Consider the following 20959-nt stretch of genomic DNA (forward strand, 5'->3'; position numbering starts at 1 on the left):
TCAAGAACCGGGAATCCTTTGAGGGTTGGGTATGTAAAAGCCCGGGTCAATGAACATGGCCAAGACGATTTCGGCTTGACCTACTGACCTACAGAGGCTGTATGTAGTCGGAACAAACCCTCCCTCTTCCCCCTTCCCCACCGGCTGGCTGTCTCGACATATGATGAATGCAGAGTCAACCCGGAGGCTGAGGCCTGCCTGGCCTTGGAAGAAGCACTTGGGCCGTACCGTTGTTCGTCATAAGTCGGGGATCAAATCCATGCCACGCTGCAGGGATAGCTCCGTACCGATCCAGTCAGGGGGACTGTCCCGCTCGCCGGAGGTCGGCCGTTCTCAGCTCCTGCACAAGGGCTTCTTGGGGTTTTAAGAAAGCGGACGGGGCAAGAGGCTCAAAGCTAATACTTCTAATGAAATACAAGTATCGCTTCTTAAGATATGACTGCTACATGGATTATAGCGTCGCTGCGCATGCTATCCCATTATGCGCCACGTGTCCCTCAACCCCTCACGACGCCGATTTAAGGTATCAAATGTTAACCTGGTGCGGTTCCTGTGGGATGGAGTGTCCGAAGAGAAGTCTCCCCAGGATATGGACAGCTGTACCCAATCTCAACCCTATTGAAGCAACCATAGTGTAAACGTCGTTATCCGCCCTCGTCCCTAGTCATGAGTTGCATGCCGTTCGTTAAGAAGAATCCGTGTTCAGGCGGAAGGGTATCTCATGTCACGTGGAAATGCCGAAGTTATTCAGGAAAATACTGAAAGAAACCGGCCCCAGACCTTGAGGAGGAAATTAACGATTAAGCCAAAGGCGCCGAGAACGCTGTAGATCTGGAGGAACTCCCAGGGATACCGAGTCCGCACTTCGGTTTCGAGGAACGGCTCCAGGCCTCTGCTCACCGCGTCGGCGGGGTTGGGAGGGAAGCGGCCGGTCGAGATGTACTGCTCCATGAGGGCGTCCTTCTCGTACCAACGCTCACGCAGCCAGGCCTCGAATTTCTCCTGGCTCTCGAGCGGCATGTCGGCGATGCGGAAGCGGCGCCAGTAAAAGTTGACCGACTTTGGGGTCTGGCCCTTGATGTACGTTCCTCCCAGAGTGAAGATTTTCTCGCCGAACTGGCCACGACTGTTTTGGGGGGGTGGGGGGAGGGGATGGGTAGGTGTTGGTTAGTGGGAAGAAATCATAGTCCTTACGGGAGAGGAACGTACGGAACCCCTTCGTAGGCGACGGTACAATCATATACGTAATCTACCGTGCCCTTGAGCTCGCTGAGGCAGTAGTAGATGCCGGTGCTCCTGGGCAACAAGACATGTTCTGGGTCCTTGACGCCGATCTTGGCCGCCCACTTGGCCGACTTACTCCTGCTGTTCTCGGAGGCGTTTGTTCCTTCGGGGAATAAAAGCAGCCACATCGGGTCCAGATACTTCTTCCCATCGGGAGCCGTGTGCGTCGTCTTGAGCTTCCGTAGACGGTAAGCCATCCGGGGCTGGTCAACGGCCATCTTCCGAGAGAGGAAGATGAAGCCGTAGAACATCATGCCGGGGCCCACAATCGGAATGTACTTGAGCGACTCCTTCAGGATGATGAAGAGCGAGCCGTGCGTCTTGGGCGCGTTCGCATAGCCGACCCACCAGAGGTAGAGCCAGTCGGTGTAGATCTGCGGCACGTGTTAGGCTCCTCTCAGCTCTCCGGAGCCGCAGCGAGAGCGTGTTCACGGTAGGCCGCCCTGCATACCTGATGGTTGGCAATCATTATCATGCGCTCGGGGAACGAGAATTCGACCAGGCCATCCTCCGTCTTCCTGATCTGGTCGGCCACCGAGGCATCGCCGCTGATGCGTATCGTGGTCGGGCCCCACCAATGGGTCATGGTAGTGATGAGCAAGCCGAAAGACCGCTTGGTGAGCGACATGTAGGCATAGTAAAGCTCGCGGTTGATCCAGTAGAGGGGTGCTCCGAGGAGCTGGGTCGTGTGGATGCTGTTGTCGCCGTTGACACGAAGCGTGGGGCCCCGTGTTGTTAGCTTCTCAACTTCTCAAACTGCTGAACATTCGAGATGGCGGGAGGTGGGGTGCATACGCGATGGCGCCGGCCACGAAGTAGACGACGACGGAGATGGCACGGAGGATCTGCATCACCTGGCCGTGCTTCTCCCGGCCGGACGGGTGGGTAGTCGAGCCTGCCGAAGCCGGCGACTGGGCTGCGGCCGCCATTTGTCCGGCGCGCAATGACGCAGATCGATAACGAACCAGTAGGCCTAGCGTCGAGTTTCGTAAAGAGCGATGCGTAGGGAGGGCGGCAGCCAGAGTCGGTAATTTTGGGGGAATAGCGGAGGGAAATAAGAAATAGAGAGAGAACTTGGCGGGTGGAAGAAGGCGTGGTCCGTATCGGAAGTCTCGCTAATGGGCCAGGTTTTATTGAGCGATACGTGAACGAGGTTGACCGCAAGGCTGCAACCTGAGCTGGTGCTGCCGGCAGGGCCGAGGTCATCCGCCAGTTCCGGCAGCAGCTTCAGAACTGGCGGGCAGCGCGCGTCACAGACTGTGTGCTGTATGTATGTATGTATGTACAGTACATGTATGTACACACAGTGTGTACAGACCGTACTTCGTAATCCTTTCCGGCAATGCAACGCCGCCAACAAAGGAAATAAAAAAGATAGAGCCCAACTGTCTAGAGATTTGTGTGGCACAGCCGTTCAAAAGGGCATTTCGGCAGGCGTCCAGGGCGTCGTAATATACTGGTACGGATTACATACATACTATGGTAGATCACCACCATCAATGCGGGCAGATCACATGGGAAGGCGTGCGTCAGAATCATCCAGGACAACCCTGGTGACTTGATGGAGCTTGCATACGTGAGCCCGCAAATCGCCGGCTTCTGATGAGCTTGACTTGGGCTGATGCAGGGCCCAGCCCAGTGGTTTGAGCGGGAGCTGCGTTCCATTCGGCGTGCTGCTATTGGCTCCTTGCGTCCTGGCGTGGGTACTTCCGGCTGTCACCAGGTCGGTTCTCCACTGCTGCCGAATTGGTAAGAGAGGAATGCCGGGTCAGTCATCGAAAAGTCTGGAGCAACACTCTCTCGAGTTACTACTATGTGGTACGACGAAAGCGCCATCACTAACCAAATCGCCGGGAGCTCGCCATGGATTCTTGAGGCTTGGGGCCCAACGCGACGGCTGGAACTCGGCGCATATTCACCTCGCGGGAAGTGCACCGGACAATAGCAAGACAGGGAAGGGAGAGAGAGAAAAAAAAAAAAAAAGAAAAAGAGAGAGAGAGAGAGAATTTGCGATCAAAACGCCATGTCGGCATGTCGAGGTCGTCATTCCTGGCCCGAAACCGCCACTTCCGAACTATCACCGCCATGGCCCTGAGCTCCTGTACCATGGCTGCCCTCGGGCGCAGCTCTGTTGGGGCACTCGGAAAGGTGGGCGCCGTGGCTCGAGGATGCCGGCAGTTCTCTGCCTCGGCAGCTCGTGGGCAAATCCTTGACGCCGCATCACTTCCCGACCGACAGATCCCGCACTACCAACAGACCAAAACCTCGTCGCTCCTCTCGCTTCACTGGCCACAACCGCCCCGGAATATACTGCTGATGCCCAAGCTGCACGCGCCCAAGGTCACGGCCAAGGCAATCGAGTTCGCGAAGCATATCTACAACAACTATCCGGGACTGAACCTCGTCTTTGAGAGCCACATCGCCCAGGACATTCACGAGACCCTACCGTTCCCGATCTACACGACCGACCCGAGCAATGCGTCAACGCTCTTCGCCAGAAAGATTGATATCGTTACCACCATGGGTGGCGACGGCACGATTCTGCGGGCAGCAAGCCTCTTCTCCATGCACAACAGCGTACCTCCGATCCTCTCCTTCAGCATGGGTACCCTCGGTTTCCTGGGCGAGTGGAGGTTCAGCGAGTACAAGCGGGCCTGGAGGGAGTGTTACATGAGCGGGTGCTCCGTGGCCGTAGAGGACTTGGGAGACCCGCACACCCGCGCCGCCGTAGCTGGCGCGCAGGCGGGCGACCGATCCAACTTCTCCCCTCTCTCCGGCTGGGACGCCGTCCGTGGCAATGGCCAGTGCATGGGTCTCAGCCGTACCTCCAAGATCCTCCTCCGTAACCGGCTTCGCGTCGGCATCTACGACAGTGAGGGCCGCAACATCAACGAGCAGCTCCTGCCCACCTCGGCCGCCGAACCCGACCTCGGCCCTCCGTCCGGCAGCAGCACCCACGTTGGCGAGGGCTATCGCAGCAGCACCAACAGCACCAGCAGCACCAGCAGCAGTAGCAGCAGTAGCAGCGGCCGCGGCGACGGCGTCGTCCAGAAACCACGCTACCTCCACGCCATCAACGAGGTCTCGATCGACCGGGGCTCCCACCCGCACCTCGCCATCATAGACATCTACGTCAACTCGCACTTCCTGACCGAGGCCGTCGCCGACGGCATCCTCATCAGCACCCCGACCGGCTCCACCGCCTATTCCCTCAGCGCCGGCGGCTCCATCGTCCACCCGCTCGTCAAGTCCCTGCTCATCACCCCGATCAGCCCGCGCAGCCTCAGCTTCCGCCCGCTCGTCCTGCCGCTGCACACCAAGGTGGTGCTGAAGCTGAGCAAGCGGAACCGGGGGCGCGAGCTGCCCGTCAGCATCGACGGCAAGAGGCGCGTCGGCGTGACCATCGGGATGGAGGTGCGCGTGGAGGGGGAGACGCTGGAGAAGGGACCCGACGGCTGGCGCGGCGGGGTGCCCTGTGTGATCCGGGCGTCCTCGGCGAGGAGCGGCGGCTCGGAGGGAATTGCCGAGGACGACGACTCGTGGGTGGGTGGGCTCAACGGGCTGTTGAAGTTTAACTATCCCTTTGGGGAGGGGGCGCCGGAAGAGCCATAGAAGGATCATATCTCTTTGTTTGTTTTGCATTTGCATTTCGAATCATTATAGCATGGGCTGCGCGGGTTTGTCGCTTTGTCGACTTTCTTTTTTTTGTTTTTTTTTATTTTCTTGGATGCTACCGTGGGTGGTGTGACCCCAGGGAACTTGATACCCAGCAATAATTTATTTGCATAAGAAAGCCACCGGCTGATCCACTGGTCCAAGAGCAGCTGCATGCGAGTAGTTACCCGGTATCTTGTTCTCTCGCTTCTGCTGCTGTTATGGACACGGGAGGGCCATCATCGCTCGGCACGATAAACAACGCCAGCCAGCCAGCCAGCGCGCTAGAAATCGTATCACGGGAGACAGGACGATAACTCAGAGTTTCTAGACTATCCGGGGCACGCCTGAACAGCTCAGGGACGGTAACAAAGCCAATCATAGGTACTAAGTTCATCAACATCTTCATCATAGCATCCTACATACAGACAGCTCAAGTGGTTCCCCCTTTTAGTTTCTTTCCTTTTCAGGAAGCTAGCTAACTTTGAAGAGCCGCCCTTTCATAGACCTCAAAACGTCAAGCTACGTATATCCCATCCCTCATCATCAACCTTGGCGAACACATCCTTGCGCTACGCATGTATGTGAATGCACCGTACGGGGCGCATCATCAGGTGGTCTAGAGAGCAGCGACAGCGCCCAGGAGCATCATGCCGAAGCTGCCCATGGCGCCCACGACGGCGGCGCCGGCAGTGGCGATCGACGAGGTGGCCGGCGGGGTGTCCTCGTCGTCGCCGCCCGAGGGGATGGCGCTGCCCGTGGGCTCGGAAGTGATGATGGAGCCAGGGCTGGACGTGGTCCCGGTCGGCTCGTCCTCGCCGTCGTCACCGTCGTCCTCGTCGTCGTCACCGTCGTCACCGTCGTCCTCGTCGCCGCCGCCGCCGGGCGCCTCGGTCGCGCTGGGCGACGGCTCCTCGGGAGCCTTGGTCGTGCTGGTCACCAGGGTGGTGGTGGTGGTGCTGGTCGCGGGCGGGGCAGGGGCGGAGCTGCTCTCGCTGCCGCCGTCGCCCTCCCCTTCACCATCGTCGCCGTCGCCGTCGCCGTCTCCGACGTCGGCGCAGAACTGCTCGGTCGCGGGGAGGACCTCGTCTGTACGGTGGGAAAAAAGAAAAAAGGGGGGGTGGGGGTTCGACCAGTGTCAGTCAAGCCGGAAACTCTTCTCGCCTTCCTTCACAACCAACCCGAGTCCCCATTCATCATGCTTGATGGGACGAAGAGACGAGAGGGGGAAACACAAAACAAAAGGGGAAAAGGGGAAGAAAAAAAAAGGGTGGGGAGATGTGTGTGCGTACTCAGAGCCACATCAATGCCGCACTTGTCCACGACGCAGGAGGTGGCGCCCTGCTTGATCGAGTCCATGTTCTTGCACACGCAGGCAAAGTCGGTCAACTCGCACGACGTCTTGCCGACGGCGTCGATGATGCAGGGCATCGAGCACTCGGGGAAGATGGAGATGTCCTGGGCCGTGGCCGTGGCCGTGGCGGCCGCCAGGGCGAGGACAGCGCTGGTGTACTTCATTGTGGCTGTTGCTTTGGGGGTGTCTTTTTGGGCAGAATGTGATGGGTTGCTTAGGAACGAGCGTGTTGGTCCGGTCCGGTCTGGTCCCTTAACGAGCGTGCTGGAGAGGAAAGAGGAAGAACGAGAACGACGTTTGGGGGACGCCGAGACAGTCCTTTATACAGCCATAAGTATACGGCCTACACCACCGCCGCCAAGACCATGGGCGCTTTCCCTCGCGCTGCCGCGAGCGGATCAGATGTCTACACTTGTTGTACACCACGGTAGTGTGGTGTACATACACTAGCCAAGGAGAAATGGGAGGATGGCCCGTCATCCTCCTCGGGAAATTGGGCCGGGGAATGGGGGGAGGTATGGATGCAGGAGCTACGACCTCCATTGGCGCGTTAGGGTTGTGTCTGTCAAGAGGGCGAGAAGGTTCCCTGTTCCGGAATGCAACCTTCCCCGGATTCGAGCGCCACCTGGAGCGGCCGGGAAAGTGAGAGCGTCAAAAGCCGTTGGAAGTAGGACGTTGCATATGATCGTTGGGGAGGAAAGCCTCGGCCCCAGCACCCTTTTCGACACGCTTCGGGCTAGCTGCCCAGGTCTGAAACAGGTTTGTGTCCTTGACCGTCCGACCTGCTGTTCCCAGTCCGAGACTGTGCTTCCAAGGCTCAACGGAGTCGACGGGAAGGTTACGTTCTTTAGTAAGTTCGTGATCCAGGCCAGACACCCCCAACCCTACATGTGTTTGTCGGGCGACGCAGGGACTGGGTGAGCCAGGACAAAGCAGATACCCCGGATCTTAAGTTGGTCTGCCCATCACGAGTCCGAGTGCGGGTCGGCCATATTACACAATAAATACTACAAGGACCAGTCTCAATGGAACCGTTGGTCGCCAAATTCAGGTCGTCCATGCTTTGTTGGAGTTGGCTGCAAGCCAACCAAATAAGCCGAACATCCATAGCAGAGTGTCAAGCATGGAACGAGACTTGTTTCTATTCTTCTGGCCCCCACTCCTCCCGTTTTGTCTATGAAAATACATTCGTATAAACAGAAAGAATGAGAGAAAAGGAAAATCAATGGTCCGCGCTGGTAATTACTGAATTCTTGACCTCAATGCCGACTATGTGAGAACGATCTTCCAATATCATCTACAGGTCGACTAAGCTGCCACTCCATCTCCATATCCTCCTTGAAAGGGGAAGAGAATCTGGGGGTTCCAAACCCCTGATCATCTACACAGCAGCGCGGACCGTAGCCCCTGCATCCGGCTTAGCGGCTCCGGGGAAACAGGGGGTTCGTCGAGATTCTGCGGGGTAATACCGGCCTTGGCATCCCTCCACTTCTCCAATCCTCCCTCCAGTTGCTTTCCTCGTAATCGATTCGTGGCCGCCGGCCCAAAAGACATGTCCTTCCTCGCCGCTAGTTAATAACAGAAGCCGAGGCGAACCAGCCATGAGAAAGCGCCAAGGAGCATATGACTCGGTTCCTGACTGCTTCTGCTTTCGTGTCGGCTGATGCCCCTTCCTCGTCCTCATTCTTGTCTTCGTCTTCGTCTTCGTTTAATTATTGCTCCAGGTGGATAGAACATTCAAATCAATGTCTGCAGGAAGGAATCATGACCCGGCCATGACAAAAAAGAGCGGGACAAAGTAGTATAGATAGATGATCTCCTTGTCGTAAAATACAGTACATATAGTACTTTCATTTAGTACCCTTCCTGTCGATGCCAAGATCTAAGCAGCGAGCCTACTATTAGAGTCTCTCCTCACCTTGATGTCGGGAGCCCAAGAGGCAGAGAGTTTTGATTCTGGGCTACATTCGTCACTAACCTCCAACTGACAGGTGTTAATAAACAAAAAAGCTAAGTGATGTTTTTTTTTTTAATTGTCAAAAAGATTCGGAGCGTTGGTACCCAAATTGGGAGTTCAAGGGATCAGTGGCTTCCTGTGCTCTTCTTTTTCTTTCAACCTCCACCCGTCCCGCAATTCAGGCACCCCTGTTGCATTCCCCTAGTGGTTGATTGCTTGGTCGTGCACCATGGGCGGAATCACAGAGCGGACATTTAGCCATGATTATTCTCTCTGTTATAACGCCATTCTTCAATGGCCGGTTAACACAATGGCATTGGTAGCCCCAACAGCTAACCAGGGGAGGGGCATGAGGGTTGTGGAAGAGAGGGAAAATGTGACCTGTTATGTACAAGTATGGGGTAAGTAGGGACAAAACATCGATTCTTACTCGAATAGGCAGGTGAGATTGGATTTCATGTACAGTATTTGAAGCAAGAAAGCACACGCTCACATTTCCTAACTGCTGTTGAACAAGGAGATGATACCAGTCATGTGCGTGGCTGGCCTAACCTGGCATAGGGTTCCCCGTCGAAGGGTGGGCCAACACGTTGCCCAGTATTGATTGATCTGTCTTCTTCTAGCTTTGTGATGCACAGCACACGAAACGGGAACACGTTACGGAGCACAGAGCGAACCGAGACTCCCTAATTCGCCCATAGTACACGCCTATTGTCAACACGAAGGCAAGTGTGAAATTGGGAAGATCAGAGAGGTTGGGGCAGCGAAACGGGACAAAACCAGCAACTTTTTTGGCATTTTTGACCAACGCTTACATCCAATTCATCTATGGGCCACTGGGCACAGCAACAAAAAAGACGGACTGTTCCGGCCGGGAAAGGGCTTCGAGTGGCTGCGACTTCCCCCCCTGGTAACAAAGCTCGCCGATGAGACAAGACACAAATAGCCCAGCTCGTCAGGCAGGGGAAGCGCGAGATAGCAGACGCCTAATACAGCAATCCGAGCGACACCTAAGCAACGGATGCAGGAACATATCACGGTCCCAACACCGCAGCCCGGCCGGGCCCAACCAACCTAGCACCAGTTCAGACCGGACTAGCAGCCTCGCGCAAACTAGCCCCGCTACCGCTGCCGGACCGCACGCTACTGCGGCCGGAGCCGGAGCCGGAGCCGGAGCCGAACCCCGAAGCTGAGCCCGACGAATCCGATCCCGAAGCGGAACCGCCCTTGAGGTGAAAGCCTGGCGGGGGACCACGCAGCGTGGCCGTGCCGGCCGGAGATGCATTCCCACTGCCGCCGCCGCCAGGATTCCCGCCACCATTCCGATAACGTCCGACGGGCACGCTAGCGACGGCGCTCGCATTGTTGAGGCTTCCGTTGCCGCTCCCGCTCCCGCTGTCGTGCTCGTCCTCGTCAGTGGACTGGGTGAAGCCCGAAACGTCACTGAGCATGGACGACGAACGGCCCCTGGTCCGGTGAGGCTGTGGAGGGGTGCTGAGCGCGGTCTGCATCGGGGTCGAGAACGTGGAGAGCTGGGAGGGCGCCATCAGGGGAGTAACTTGAGCGGACATGGACATGGTCACGGGCGGCCACGCGGGCTGGGCGGCGCTGAACTGGGTTGCGGGGCCCGCAGGAGCTGCCGCCCAGGGCCCGGCAGCGGCGGCGGGGAAGTGGTTGGGCTGCGGCGCCATGTCATAGGCCGTCTCGTTCTGGAAGCTAGCCAGGTATTCCTGCATATGGGCAGCCATGGCGTGGACTTGCGCCTGCTTGGTGGCGTTGTTCAGGCGCAGAGTCTGGAGTCTCTCTCGCAGGTTCTGCTCGGCCCGACCGAGTTCGGCCGCAAGATTGGCGCGCTCCTGACGACGCCTTTCGGCCTCGTTCAACCCCCTCGCATTCGCGTCGGTTATGCGCGCGTGCTCATCGTCGACCTTGGCGATGCGAGCGGCAATCTTGTTCCTCTTTGCCTGCAGGCTGGCCTTCTCCTCGTCCAGCGATTTTACCTGCTTGTCGATCGATGCCTTGAAGCTCTTGAACGAAGCGCGGGCCTGATCGAACTTGGCCTTTTCCGACGTCCACTCGTCATGCTTGGCACGATGCTCCTGGACCAGCGCCTCCGGCACCGTCTCGAGCTCCTTCAGCTGCGCTTCGAGCTCGCTGGTGGATTCCTCAGCACGCTTCTCCTGGATCCTGTTTTGCGCAATCTTTTGCCTCAGCTTCTCATCGTCGCCCCCGGCTGATTGAGCCGCTGCCGTGAGCTTCTCAATTTCCTTCCGCGTAGCATTCAGCTTCCGGTTGTTGTCCTTCCGGACGGCCTTCAGGCGAGCCTTCTCGTCAGCCAGTTTCAGCTCAGCGGCCGCAATGGAGGCCCGGAGCGTCGTCGCCGGTGAGTCGTGGCGCGCGTGCGATCGCGGGTTGCTGGCAGCCTTGGGAGCAGCTTCGGGATCCTTGTTCTTCGCCGGCACGGTCCTAACGCTTGTCGAGAAAATCACCTCACCCGTCCGTGTGCTGACAAACTCGCATTCGTAGTTCGACAGAGGGGTCAACCCGTAAATGTCGCCGGTCCAGCGCGTTCCTTCGTAGTTCTCCTCCTCCGGGTTTTCGATGGGAATGATGCGCGTTGGTTGCCAGATAGCATTGTTCACCCTGACGTAAAAAGGCTTGGACATGTCGATCCCCAGCTTGCTGTCATCCTGTGGGGCCTCGTCCTGCCCGACATCCGGAAAATGACTCGTGTTGAAACAGACCTCGTCGCATCCGACATAGCATATCCATATGTGCTCGGGTTGCGTGTTGAAAGGTGCGTTGCCGAGGTTGTGGATATCTGTGGCGTTGGACCCGGCCGATTCGCTCGCCGCATGCGAAAGCTCGTACTCCTTGACCATGACGATCTTGGTGCTGGCGAGCGCCGCCCAAAGCGGCTGCTTGATCCTGACCTGGGCGCTCTGTTTCCGGCGTCTCTTGTTGGTGAGGTGCGCCACGCTTGTCTGCAGGTGGGCATCGCTATCGGCCGCCATGAGCGCAGCTTCCGAGAAGCCCTCCGGCGGGAAAGACACCGACTTGCCGGACTCCGGGTCCAGAAGGCCCTGCGACTGCAGGTCCCGTCGTTCCCTCCGCAAGTACCACTCCCGAATGCACCGGACGATACCCTGGGTCAGAATGTGGATCGCCAAGACGCTTCTCACCCATCCGTATGGACCTTTCTTGTCAAGCATCCGTATGTTCGGCTCCGCATCGGTAGACAGGAAGCGATTCGAACCAAACAGCGTCGTCAACCGAGACAGCCCGTTCCACTTTTGAACCCAATGAGACATTCCCACGATGCCAACGCAGAGCACGATGCCGGGAGTTGTTCCCTGTCTCGAACTGGCTCCGCCTCCTAGCGTGTAGGAGATGACGACTTGGGCGAGGTCCAGGATGAATTGCTGTATTGGAGCCCAGAGGAACAGCCAGATGAGCAGCATGATGAAGTCCATCCAGATCAGAGTCCACAAGGAGGGTATCCCCTGGCTGCCGTCAAAGATCTCGGTGATGCTGAGACCGGAGCTGGTGGTCACTGGCGGCACAAAGGTGAGAACGGTGAAGAGCATGTAGATGGTGGCCAGCACGGCGGGCGAGGCCTGCATGAGGATGATCAGGATGGCAACGGTGTCGGCGAGCGGGCAAGACCGGAGGACGGTGATGGCCAGATCCAAGGGGCCTGGGTCGCGGTGCACGTTGGTGTTCTTCGCATCGTTAACGTCGATCCGCCGGTGGGAGTCTTGGGGGCCGTCGTGGGTCGGAGGGACGGGGAGGGAATCGGCCGACGAAGATTCGGAATAGGTGCCCAAAGACCCGCGCCTCAGCAGCTCTGTCGCCCTGTGCTCGGGGGCCATGTCGTCGGGGTGCGCTGCGGAACCATTCGCGGCCGTGGGCAGAGGGGGCACGGGCGGCACCGAGGCGCTGTCGACGGCGGGCTTGGAACCGTCATCAAGCTGGCCGTGGCTCTTTCGCTTGATGACGCGCTTGCCGGGGCCTACCAGGCCATTCTCATGGCGGGTATCGCGCTGGTTGCTCGCTGCCGGGTGTCGCTTCGCTGAATTTGACGCGCGAGGCATGCGCATCCGCTGGCCCAGAAGCGGCTTCTGAGCCAGCTCAACACGTGGTTGAGGTTAAGGTCGCTGCGGGGAGGTTCGCGCAGAGGTTGGTCCCTCCCCCAATACCAATATCCCGGTCGAAAACGTCGTCTCTTCTCCTGTTCGGGCGACTGCCTGGTGTTGGTGTGCAATGCAGTCGTCCCTAAGTTGTGCTCCGTAGGTGTTCGATTATGCCGAGATGGATTTCCTGACACCGTTGTCGTGCGGACCTAGGAAATGCGTGCTAAAGCTGGCGGTCCGGGCTCGGTTGACGCAGGTCGGTTGGTGGTGTTTAAAAGGAGAAAAGCGGATTTGGGCGTTGGCGGCTGACGGGATTTGGCGCCTCAGCGGCTCCAGTGCCCTTCGGGTGGAACCCTTAGCTGTAGTGTAGGCACTGTGGGCTGTGGCAATATGGTGAAAGTGGATAGCCGCAGCCTCTGCAGGGGCCAGGGCAGTAACTAAGTTACCCAGCACCCCGCTGCCTTAACAGGCGTTTGGTTCGCACAGTACGGGCAGATGATGCGTGTGAGTCCCTCCCCTCCCCAAACAACCCAAATACAAAAGGAAAAGTTGGCGAAAGAAAAAAATAAATAAATAAATAAAAAATAAAAAATGAAAACCTTTAAACAGAGAGGCGTAGCAACCCCTAGACAATGCTTGCGCGGATGAGTCCAGCCTTGCTCAAACTGGCTGGTTATTGCTACTGAATGGGAGCAAGGCCGAGCGGCGGATAGGATGAGGCTCTACTCCGTAACGTCGATCGGATCTACCGAGCTAGAACAACGGACGCTCTCTGTTCCGTCTCCAAGCGACCCGCTTGGTTGAATCACAAACCGGGCTCAGTTCTCGCCTGCGCATACGTTGTACGATTGACTAGCCATTCGGAGGGGCAGATCCACTGAAGTTGCCAGTGGATTGATGGTGATGAAAAAAAAAAAAAATGGCTGAGTGGACTTCCACAATTCAGATTTCCGGTTCGCGAAGGCCGTGGATCTCGGACGTCGGCGCTAGCGCTAGTGTACGGAGCACTAAGGAAAGCGACGAATCTTTGCCGCCCCAGAAGCCTTCTACTATGGAGTACAGTACATCACAAAAAAAAAAAGAGCGAAGGTGGTAACCATTACCCAATGAAAGCCCCATCGCGAAAAACCAGGTTGTGGACATGCAATCTCACAGGTCCTTTCGCCAACACTGAACATCATGCAGGCGATAGAATCATCTCTAACGCAGGGAACTGCATGTGTGTCGGTACATACCGAATGAGACACAACAGCACAAACGAAGGGCATTGCATGCTGGGGATGCGGGGGAGCGACTCTGCACTTGGGCACGTCGATCGCTGCTTGATATCAGCCAGCCAGCACCGGATGCCAGACCAAGTGCGACGTGTTTTTTTTTTTTTTTTTCTCCTTTTGTGTTCACAGAGCCGCCCTGTAAGGCTCACGATAGCGTCTGAGGGCAATAAAAGGCGACCTTTCAAACGCAACCAGGGTCAGACTTTCTCGCGACGGAACCCGGTGGCAGTCAATGTGTGTGTTCGTTTTCAAGCCAGGGTCGAGGCCGGTGTGGTACTTGCAAGAAGAGCAACGCACCGGATTGCTGTGTGCAGATGCTGTCACAGTTAATTGGCCAACCGCATTATCGCAACCCCTCATCAACGAGGGTCTCAGATAACGTTATGTGGATGGAGGAGGGAGGAGTTACACGGATTATGGACACCAGGCAGCGAAAGTTGTCAGGCGCATGGATTGAAAGGCATGCACCCGGGCGGCGGCAGACGTTGATCATCGGCATTTGTTCAGAACCGATTGGTCCGGCCAATGTCTTGGCCCACCAGCCCTGGAAGCGATGATGACCACCTTCCCTCTCCGTTGAAGCGCGGGGTATTGTCTCTGAGGGAGACTGGGAGCCCATGGCACTCATTGTACATACAATTGACTGGGTCTGCATATCCAGCAAACTTGAGTGTATTTTCGTTGGCCTTCCAGAGCGACACCGGAGAAACAGAATCAGCGACCGCACTCTGGCCAATATCGGCAAATCCCGCAAGTACATCAGACTGTGTACAGTACTACGCTGCGCAGTTAAGGTGACGGCAAGAACGCTTGGCGATCCCTCGGCCAAGCTTCGCGTGCAGCCGGCGCCCGAATTTGCTTTTCGGAATTTGCTCGTCGTGATTGGGCTCGCCGTTTGTAGGTGGGTCGCATGGTAGGTAGGTGACACAGTAGTCCGTACAGTACGAAGTACGGTTTACATACTCCCAACTTGGATTCTATCAGGTACGCTCAACTTGGGGATCCTTGGGAAGGAAACAAGACGGTAGCGAGGAGGTGAACGTGAGCAGAGGCAGACTATAGAAAGGGGAAGAAGAGAACGGAAACAGAGCAGCCAACTACTGCTTCCTTGTTGTGTGACCAGTGTTTCTCGTTTTACTGCTCTGTACTCTGTGCCGGACTCGGGGCCGTGGAGGGCCGGGCAGCCGGAAATTGCTGCTTTTGTGTGTAAATGTATACGCCGCTACATGAGGGGGACTCATTGCATGCTTTACGGATAGTACTCTCCGTATTCGGCCACGACACATCTCCAGGCTTCGCTTGCACTTTGCCTGCGTAGTGATTAGTACTTGGTATGCAGTAGTTGAGGAGCTGTCCACCGCTTTCTGGCGAGCGGATTGCCTGCTCCAAAACGTAGGTGTATCACTACGTCAAACTACTAAATGTCTCGGTCAGCCTCGCGGACTAAGAGCTTTCTCAACCTTAACTCAAAACTATCACCACACCACTCCATGATTCCGTGATGGAGTCTCTGCAACAGCCCTGCCAGAGACGATTTTCGAGGCGTCCGATGCCGTTCTGTTCCGAAAACGTCAACCTTTTGTTGTGCGCCCCGGGCCAGCTAAGCCGGCGCAAACTTCGGGAGCTCTTTCCGGTATATCGTTGGATGTAGTCATTAGAGGGGCCACAGGATTAACTACAGAAAGATGCCTTTTTCTAGCCAACTCGGACTCGAAAGAGAACACGAGGATGAAAAGGCTCGCTTTACTGTATCGGTACACCCCATCTATCCGCACAGGAACCCAGGTGTTGTGGAGCCCGTCACTTGCTCCCTCCTACGGCGCTGCCCATGTCCTCGACGGCATCCGGCCTGTTCCATGTCTCGCGCTCTAGCTGCTCAACCTCCTCGTGAAGCCTTGATATCCGCAGCCGAGCCTGCGCCTTGGCCTCCTCTTGCAGCTTCCACGTCTCCTCAAACATGTCTAACATGAATTGAGGCATGCTCGTCTTGCCACCCTTTCTGTAATCGTAGATGACAATATCCTCCTCCAAACGGCAAGAGATCCGCCTGTGCCGGTGTGAGAGGACGACGCAGTCAAGGTAGAAGGAACTTGGGGCGGGGTCTGACTCCGGCCTTTTCCGTAACTTGTGGTAAACTGAGATCTTGTCCGGGTAGACCATGGGCTGGGGAGGGTACCTGTTAGCTCAGTAAAACCGAGGAGAAGGCCGTGAGTGGGAAAAGGGGGGGTGTGAAACGTGGGGGATCAGGTAAGGGAAACGGGGTGAAGTTGAGGCTCTGGCACGTACAAACTTGAAATCGGCCTTCAAGCTACGCATGATCAGCCCCGTGGAAATGGGAGACATGAGCTCGCGCCACTGCTTGCGATGCTTCGGATCAACATGCACGGCAAAGTTGGTGATCCAATTCACCCGCGCCGACTCGGCGTAGCGGTAATAGTTGACGTTATTGACGTGTGCCTTGTGACAACATGCATATATTAGCGGTCCCCTGTCTCAGTCAAGCAATTACCCAAGCCCCGTCTCCCTATCGCGATGTCTGATGAGTCGGATGAAAAACGGGTAGGACCTACAAAGCTGTCCATCTCGCCCCAGGCGATCTCCCTCGATTCCAGCCCGCGACGTCCGCCTGTGAGGAACCCCTCGCTCGCGGCCAGCAGCTCCTTCCACTCGGTCGCTATCGTGCGCAGAACGCCCGCCGCCTGCGAGACCTGCCGGGCGTTGCAACCAAAGGCGAGGCACTTGCCGATGCGCGCCGGTAGGTCGCTGATCCATCGCGGCGGGGGCGGTGGAGGTTGTACCTCAGACTCGGGAGCTTGTGAGCTGCTGGCGGCGGCCGAGTATGGCCGGCGGTGCAGGCAGAGTTGGGATGATGCAGATGCGTATGCAGACGCAGAAGGTGCGCGCCGGAACGCGCTGCCGGAGAGTCTCACGCCCGTGCGGACGGACGGGAGACGGGCGGGCATTGCAGTTGACTACCGCGCATGTATGTACAGGCAATTGACTTTGGTCTGATCAATAGGTATTGTCTTGTAAGCTGATGCAGGTCGTAATGGCACACGGCTTTCGACTTTCTGTCTCGGGGTGCGCAAGGAAGGCAAACTCGTCCTGTTGTCCAGCCACTCTCGGCAAGTTAAACCAATTCCGCCCGAGGCTCCAGCTCTGTCGCCATCGGCTCGGCCTGTCGGCAGGGCGGCGAGCGAGGGATGAAACGAGTGGGGAGGTCTGTCCGGCCGATGCCAGCCGCGTCCCGTCACCCGTCACCATAATCACCATACCCATATTCCAATTGGAATCCTCGCAAAGCGGCAAGTTTAGAGTTGAACGGCCAACCGAAGACTCGAGAAAATTGAACCGAGACGGATAGGGAAATAACACTGAAGGAGAAGGAACGACGCACAATCTACAGGACTTGCAGAGCTATTTGCACCTGCACGGTGAACCAGCTCAAAAAGGCAAAGTGGGCCTGCACATGTCGTCAGCGCGGTTCGCCAGGTCTCGTTAACAAACCATCCGTACCTTCCAACTACTTTGCATTTATACGTACAGTACAGTACATACAGGCCGCAAGCAAGCATTCCGAGTGATGAAAGAAGAGATAATTCCACCACGATGACTACAGTTCCAAATCCCGAGCTGAGGAGACAGGTCATCGCCATCTACAAGCGCAAGTCATCCTTGCCTGCCCCCCATTCATCGAGCACACACTTCTATAGGAAAAGAGATTAGGTGTCATGGAATGGACCAGATCCTGCTTCTCCTGAGATTGGTCTTGATGGCTTACACCACGCATCCATACAGAGCTTCTGTACCTTGGTCGCGATTATCCCCAAGGCTACGATTTCTTTCGGCCGCGACTGCACCGAGCCTTCATGGCCAAGGCGCACCTGACGGACGAAAAAGAGATCCGAGAGGGCATCGCGCGGGCCGAGTTTGTGAGGAAAGGTAACGTTTTCCGCATTGCCCTGGATAGGCCCCTGGTTCTGGGGAGATAAAACGAACCCCCCCCCCCCAACAACGGTATGCAAAGCGGGCGAATCAACTGCATCGTGCTGACTCTGCTCGTTCTAACGCAGAGATCGAGGCGCTGTAAGTGTCACCTGTACTGTACTGTACATACATAAATACCCTCTTTGTCGCGCGAACATGCGGTACTATGCTGGGCGCCAGAGCACTGAGTTCCTGCTACTCTACTGACCCAATCGCGCGCAGCTACTACCTCAAACGATACAGAACCTTGCGGAAACGATACGATGGAGCATAGGACGAAGAAAAAAAGAAAATTTGTTGTGGATTCCGGCCCTTCCTAGATAAAATAACAGCTACCTAAGACAGTAAAACCAAGCACCCTTGAACCAACACATTCACAGACCGTATGTACATACATATGCATACTCCGTACATACATGCAGACTTTCCGTATATCACTCTTTCCCACCTCCCTGTCCTCGTATTGGAGCCGATGAGCCAGCAACCCACTCTCTCCTCCTCCTACTCCTACTCCTCCTCCCCAAGCTGCGTGCATTTCGCTCCATGCAGCGGTCAGAGGCGACGAGAGAGAGAGAGAGAGACAGAGAGAGAGAGTATGTGAGAAGAGATCATATTCACCTCTTTCTCGCCCACCACGCGCCCACCTCCAGGCACTCGCCCCAGCTCGTCCCGTTCTCCCTCACCAGGTCGTTCATCATCTTACCCACCCACAGGTCCCACTCGTCCTGGTTCTTGCCGCTGGCCTCGCGCAGCATGGGCTCCAGGCCCTGGATCATCTGCACGACCGTCACGAGCGCCGTCCTCCTGAGCGCCGCGGCCGCCGGGTCCAGGCCCCTATGTGCCCGACAGCCGCCGCCGCCGTCCCTGCCCGGGCCGGACGTGCCGCCGCCGCCGCCGTCGTTGTTATCGCCGACGCGCCGGACGGCCTTGGTCTCGATGTAGCTCTTGCCGTCCTTGGTCACGACGCCGCCGACCCCCTCGCGCTCCCACCGGATCTCGGAGAGCGGCACGGCGAGCCGGCGGGAGCCGACGCCCGTCAGCATCTCGTCCTCCTGGATCAGCAGCGGGCCGATGACGGTGCAGGGCATGGCGCAGAGGGCGCGGGCCTCGAGGGCGCGCGAGGCCCACATGTTGTACTCGACGAGGAAGTTGTTGAGCGGGGTCGACAGCGGCGTGTTGGCGGTCATGATGTAGGCGCCGCCAATCTCGGTCTCCTTGTCCTTGGTTGCGGTGGTGGTGTTGCTACTGTCGTTGTCGTTCGAGACGGTCCCGTCGCCGCCGTCCGGGGCGTGCGCCGCCTCCGCCGCTGCTGCGGTGGTAGTGGTGGTGGTGGTGGTGGTGGTGGTGGTCATGGGCGAGGCGTGACTGTCGCCGTCAGCACAGCTGCATTCGGTCGGCCCCGAGGTAGTGGTGCAATCGGGCACATGGGGGCGGAGCATGCGGATCATGTTGTCGGTCTCCCAGATCTCGATGGTCCCGCCGGGGGTGAGGAGGCGGATGTATTCCTCGATGAGGGTTTGTTGCATCGACATTGGGGTCGTGAGCGCCATATCCTTGACCATGATGAGGTCGAAGCTGGCGTCGGGGAAGGGAAGCGGCACCTTGCGCAGATCGTGCTGCACGAAGCGCCAATTCATGGACTTGTCCGGCCGCAGGTCGGCAGCGCCGTCGCTCGGGGACGCGTTGGGTGGCAGCGGTACGATGTCGATGCCGGTGAAGGAAACGTCCTTGTGCTGGCCCCGCGCCTCGTAGTGCTTGTAGCACATCATGCTCCAGAAGCCACTCCCGCAGCCCACCTCGAGGATCCGCGGCGGCGGCTTGTTGGCGAACGCGGGCGAGCATATTGGCCGGCCGAACAGCTGCATGAGGAGCATGGTCTTGAGGCTCTGCCGGTGCAGCTCCTCCAGGTCGACCGGTAAGGGATATGGTAGGGTGGGGTCGGCGAGGTAGGTGCGCCCGTTGCGGACGACGAAGGGCCGGTGTTGATGGGCCGACTCGGACGTGTGCTCGGTCGAGTGCATCGTGCGGCTGCTCATGGTGGTGGCGCCCGAGACGCTGGATATGCTCTCGGCCCGGGTGCCGCCACCGCCGCCGGGGACAGGCATCCTACCTGACCCGTCCGGGTATGCCGAGAGCATGGCCCCGTGCTGCTGCGTGCGACGGTCGGGAAAGGTGACGGCGGCAACGACCGCGCCGGGATTGCCGACACTATGGGCGGCCGTGGCGGGTTCCGAGTTGTTGCCGGTGCCCAAGGGTCTGGCGCTGGCGTCTGACGCGATGTTGAGTCGGGGCGTCGCCGGCAGCTGCTTGTCCTGGAAGTATTTGTGCGACGACGACATCCGATGGTCGCGGTGGCGGTGGCGGTGGCGGTCGTGGTCGTGGTCGTGGTCGTGGTCGTGGTCGTGGTCACGGTTCGAATTGCGGCGCGCCGTAGGGGGATAGTAGTGGTTATTGTGGTGGTGGTCACGATGCTGCTCGGGCGTCGAATCCGCACAGTCTGGCAGGCTCGACGCCACTGCGGTGCCTGCTGACTCGTGTCGGCTTCCGCTGGCGTCGGCGCCGGCCGGTGCCTGCTGCAGCCACCCTGCGCTGTTCGGCGGTGGTGCGTTATGCTCAATGCGCCCGCCGCTGCTGCTTGTGCTCGCACTGTTCGTCCTGGCGTGCGTGTGGCCCGAAATGGTGCGCGATCGCTTCTGTATCACCGGCGCAGCCGTCGAGTTGGAACGGGTCGGCTTTTTGCGCGATCGCGGCGAGCCCTCGATTTCATAAGTGAGGTAAGGGGCCTTGGCGGCTGCGTATCCTGAGAGATACTCCATATTTTCTCCCCTCCAAGCCTCCCAAGCGGGTTTTTTTTTTTTTTTTTTTTTTTTCTCTCTCCCCAGATACCACTACCTACCACCTTAGGTACCTACCAGGGGGGTTGCTGCGGCCGCGACGGGGGGTAAACTAGGCGCCCCGCCCGGGCTGCCCGCGGCGCGAGTTCCGGTGCGTCGGGTGCTGCAGGTCCAGTGGGTGCTGGCCCCTAAACCCCGCTGAAATCTCCCGCAAAGCCTTCGTCACAATCACACTCCAAAACGACCAGTAAAAAAAAGGTTCCGCTGCCGGTAAAGAAAAAGGGACAGGGAAATTGGCAATCAACCGCTTTGACGTCAGACCTTCCCAGATTCGGCGGTGCTGCCGCAGGGTAACTCAAGGATTCCCGGCTGCGCTTTGAGAACTCGCCGCGAAAGCTGCACGCACGTTCGAGCCGATCAATGAGGGAAGCCGGGGTTGCCGACTTGGACACCGCCCCTTTCTAGAAGCCTTCCGCGTTCGG

At 57.8% G+C, this 20959-nt stretch overlaps 7 protein-coding genes across 7 annotated transcripts; 2 read left to right on the plus strand and 5 right to left on the minus strand.

The window, feature by feature from the left end:
• Positions 1-692: 692 nt before the first annotated feature.
• Positions 693-2084, minus strand: MYCTH_2301905 (uncharacterized protein). The gene is made up of 3 exons (XM_003661901.1): positions 1736-2084; positions 1210-1658; positions 693-1126 (listed from the first exon to the last, which is right to left on the minus strand). Exons 1-3 carry the CDS (start codon positions 1910-1912, stop codon positions 748-750), a joined length of 1005 nt encoding a protein of 334 aa, XP_003661949.1. The 5' UTR covers positions 1913-2084; the 3' UTR covers positions 693-747.
• Positions 2085-3066: 982 nt separating this feature from the next.
• Positions 3067-5009, plus strand: MYCTH_2301909 (uncharacterized protein). Its single transcript, XM_003661902.1, has one exon. It carries the CDS (start codon positions 3370-3372, stop codon positions 4894-4896), a length of 1527 nt encoding a protein of 508 aa, XP_003661950.1. The 5' UTR covers positions 3067-3369; the 3' UTR covers positions 4897-5009.
• A 460-nt stretch (positions 5010-5469) lies between these two features.
• Positions 5470-6620, minus strand: MYCTH_2301910 (uncharacterized protein). Its single transcript, XM_003661903.1, has 2 exons — positions 6231-6620; positions 5470-6027 (listed from the first exon to the last, which is right to left on the minus strand). Exons 1-2 carry the CDS (start codon positions 6454-6456, stop codon positions 5558-5560), a joined length of 696 nt encoding a protein of 231 aa, XP_003661951.1. The 5' UTR covers positions 6457-6620; the 3' UTR covers positions 5470-5557.
• Positions 6621-9093: 2473 nt separating this feature from the next.
• Positions 9094-12454, minus strand: MYCTH_2301911 (uncharacterized protein). The gene has a single exon (XM_003661904.1). The coding sequence runs from the start codon at positions 12341-12343 to the stop codon at positions 9335-9337; it is 3009 nt and encodes a 1002-aa protein (XP_003661952.1). The 5' UTR covers positions 12344-12454; the 3' UTR covers positions 9094-9334.
• Positions 12455-15243: 2789 nt separating this feature from the next.
• Positions 15244-17057, minus strand: MYCTH_2301913 (uncharacterized protein). Its single transcript, XM_003661905.1, has 3 exons — positions 16227-17057; positions 15943-16113; positions 15244-15819 (listed from the first exon to the last, which is right to left on the minus strand). Exons 1-3 carry the CDS (start codon positions 16617-16619, stop codon positions 15457-15459), a joined length of 927 nt encoding a protein of 308 aa, XP_003661953.1. The 5' UTR covers positions 16620-17057; the 3' UTR covers positions 15244-15456.
• Positions 17058-17265: 208 nt separating this feature from the next.
• Positions 17266-17746, plus strand: MYCTH_2117287 (uncharacterized protein; the record flags this gene model as incomplete). Its single annotated transcript, XM_003661906.1, has 4 exons — positions 17266-17324; positions 17378-17382; positions 17455-17598; positions 17730-17746. 4 exons carry the CDS (start codon positions 17266-17268, stop codon positions 17744-17746), a joined length of 225 nt encoding a protein of 74 aa, XP_003661954.1.
• A 117-nt stretch (positions 17747-17863) lies between these two features.
• MYCTH_2301914 (uncharacterized protein) lies at positions 17864-20502 on the minus strand. The gene has a single exon (XM_003661907.1). It carries the CDS (start codon positions 20457-20459, stop codon positions 18258-18260), a length of 2202 nt encoding a protein of 733 aa, XP_003661955.1. The 5' UTR covers positions 20460-20502; the 3' UTR covers positions 17864-18257.
• Positions 20503-20959: the final 457 nt, after the last annotated feature.

Source organism: Thermothelomyces thermophilus, chromosome 2 (assembly GCF_000226095.1).
Source record: "Thermothelomyces thermophilus ATCC 42464 chromosome 2, complete sequence".
Lineage (NCBI taxonomy): Eukaryota > Fungi > Ascomycota > Sordariomycetes > Sordariales > Chaetomiaceae > Thermothelomyces > Thermothelomyces thermophilus.

Bases quoted from the DNA above. Each gene is read 5' to 3' on its own strand.
- MYCTH_2301911 (XM_003661904.1), bottom strand. From the start codon at position 12,343: ATGCCTCGCGCGTCAAATTCAGCGAAGCGACACCCGGCAGCGAGCAAC.
- MYCTH_2301910 (XM_003661903.1), bottom strand. From the start codon at position 6,456: ATGAAGTACACCAGCGCTGTCCTCGCCCTGGCGGCCGCCACGGCCACG. The intron at 6,028-6,230 runs GTACGCACACAC...CCCACCGTACAG, and splicing joins CGGCATTGATGTGGCTCTGA to ACGAGGTCCTCCCCGCGACC.
- MYCTH_2301914 (XM_003661907.1), bottom strand. From the start codon at position 20,459: ATGGAGTATCTCTCAGGATACGCAGCCGCCAAGGCCCCTTACCTCACT.
- MYCTH_2301905 (XM_003661901.1), bottom strand. From the start codon at position 1,912: ATGTCGCTCACCAAGCGGTCTTTCGGCTTGCTCATCACTACCATGACC. The intron at 1,659-1,735 runs GTATGCAGGGCG...CACGTGCCGCAG, and splicing joins TAATGATTGCCAACCATCAG to ATCTACACCGACTGGCTCTA. The intron at 1,127-1,209 runs GTACGTTCCTCT...CCCCCAAAACAG, and splicing joins GTCGCCTACGAAGGGGTTCC to TCGTGGCCAGTTCGGCGAGA.
- MYCTH_2301913 (XM_003661905.1), bottom strand. From the start codon at position 16,619: ATGCCCGCCCGTCTCCCGTCCGTCCGCACGGGCGTGAGACTCTCCGGC. The intron at 16,114-16,226 runs GTAGGTCCTACC...TGTTGTCACAAG, and splicing joins GGGGCGAGATGGACAGCTTT to GCACACGTCAATAACGTCAA. The intron at 15,820-15,942 runs GTACGTGCCAGA...TACCCTCCCCAG, and splicing joins TGAAGGCCGATTTCAAGTTT to CCCATGGTCTACCCGGACAA.
- MYCTH_2301909 (XM_003661902.1), top strand. From the start codon at position 3,370: ATGGCCCTGAGCTCCTGTACCATGGCTGCCCTCGGGCGCAGCTCTGTT.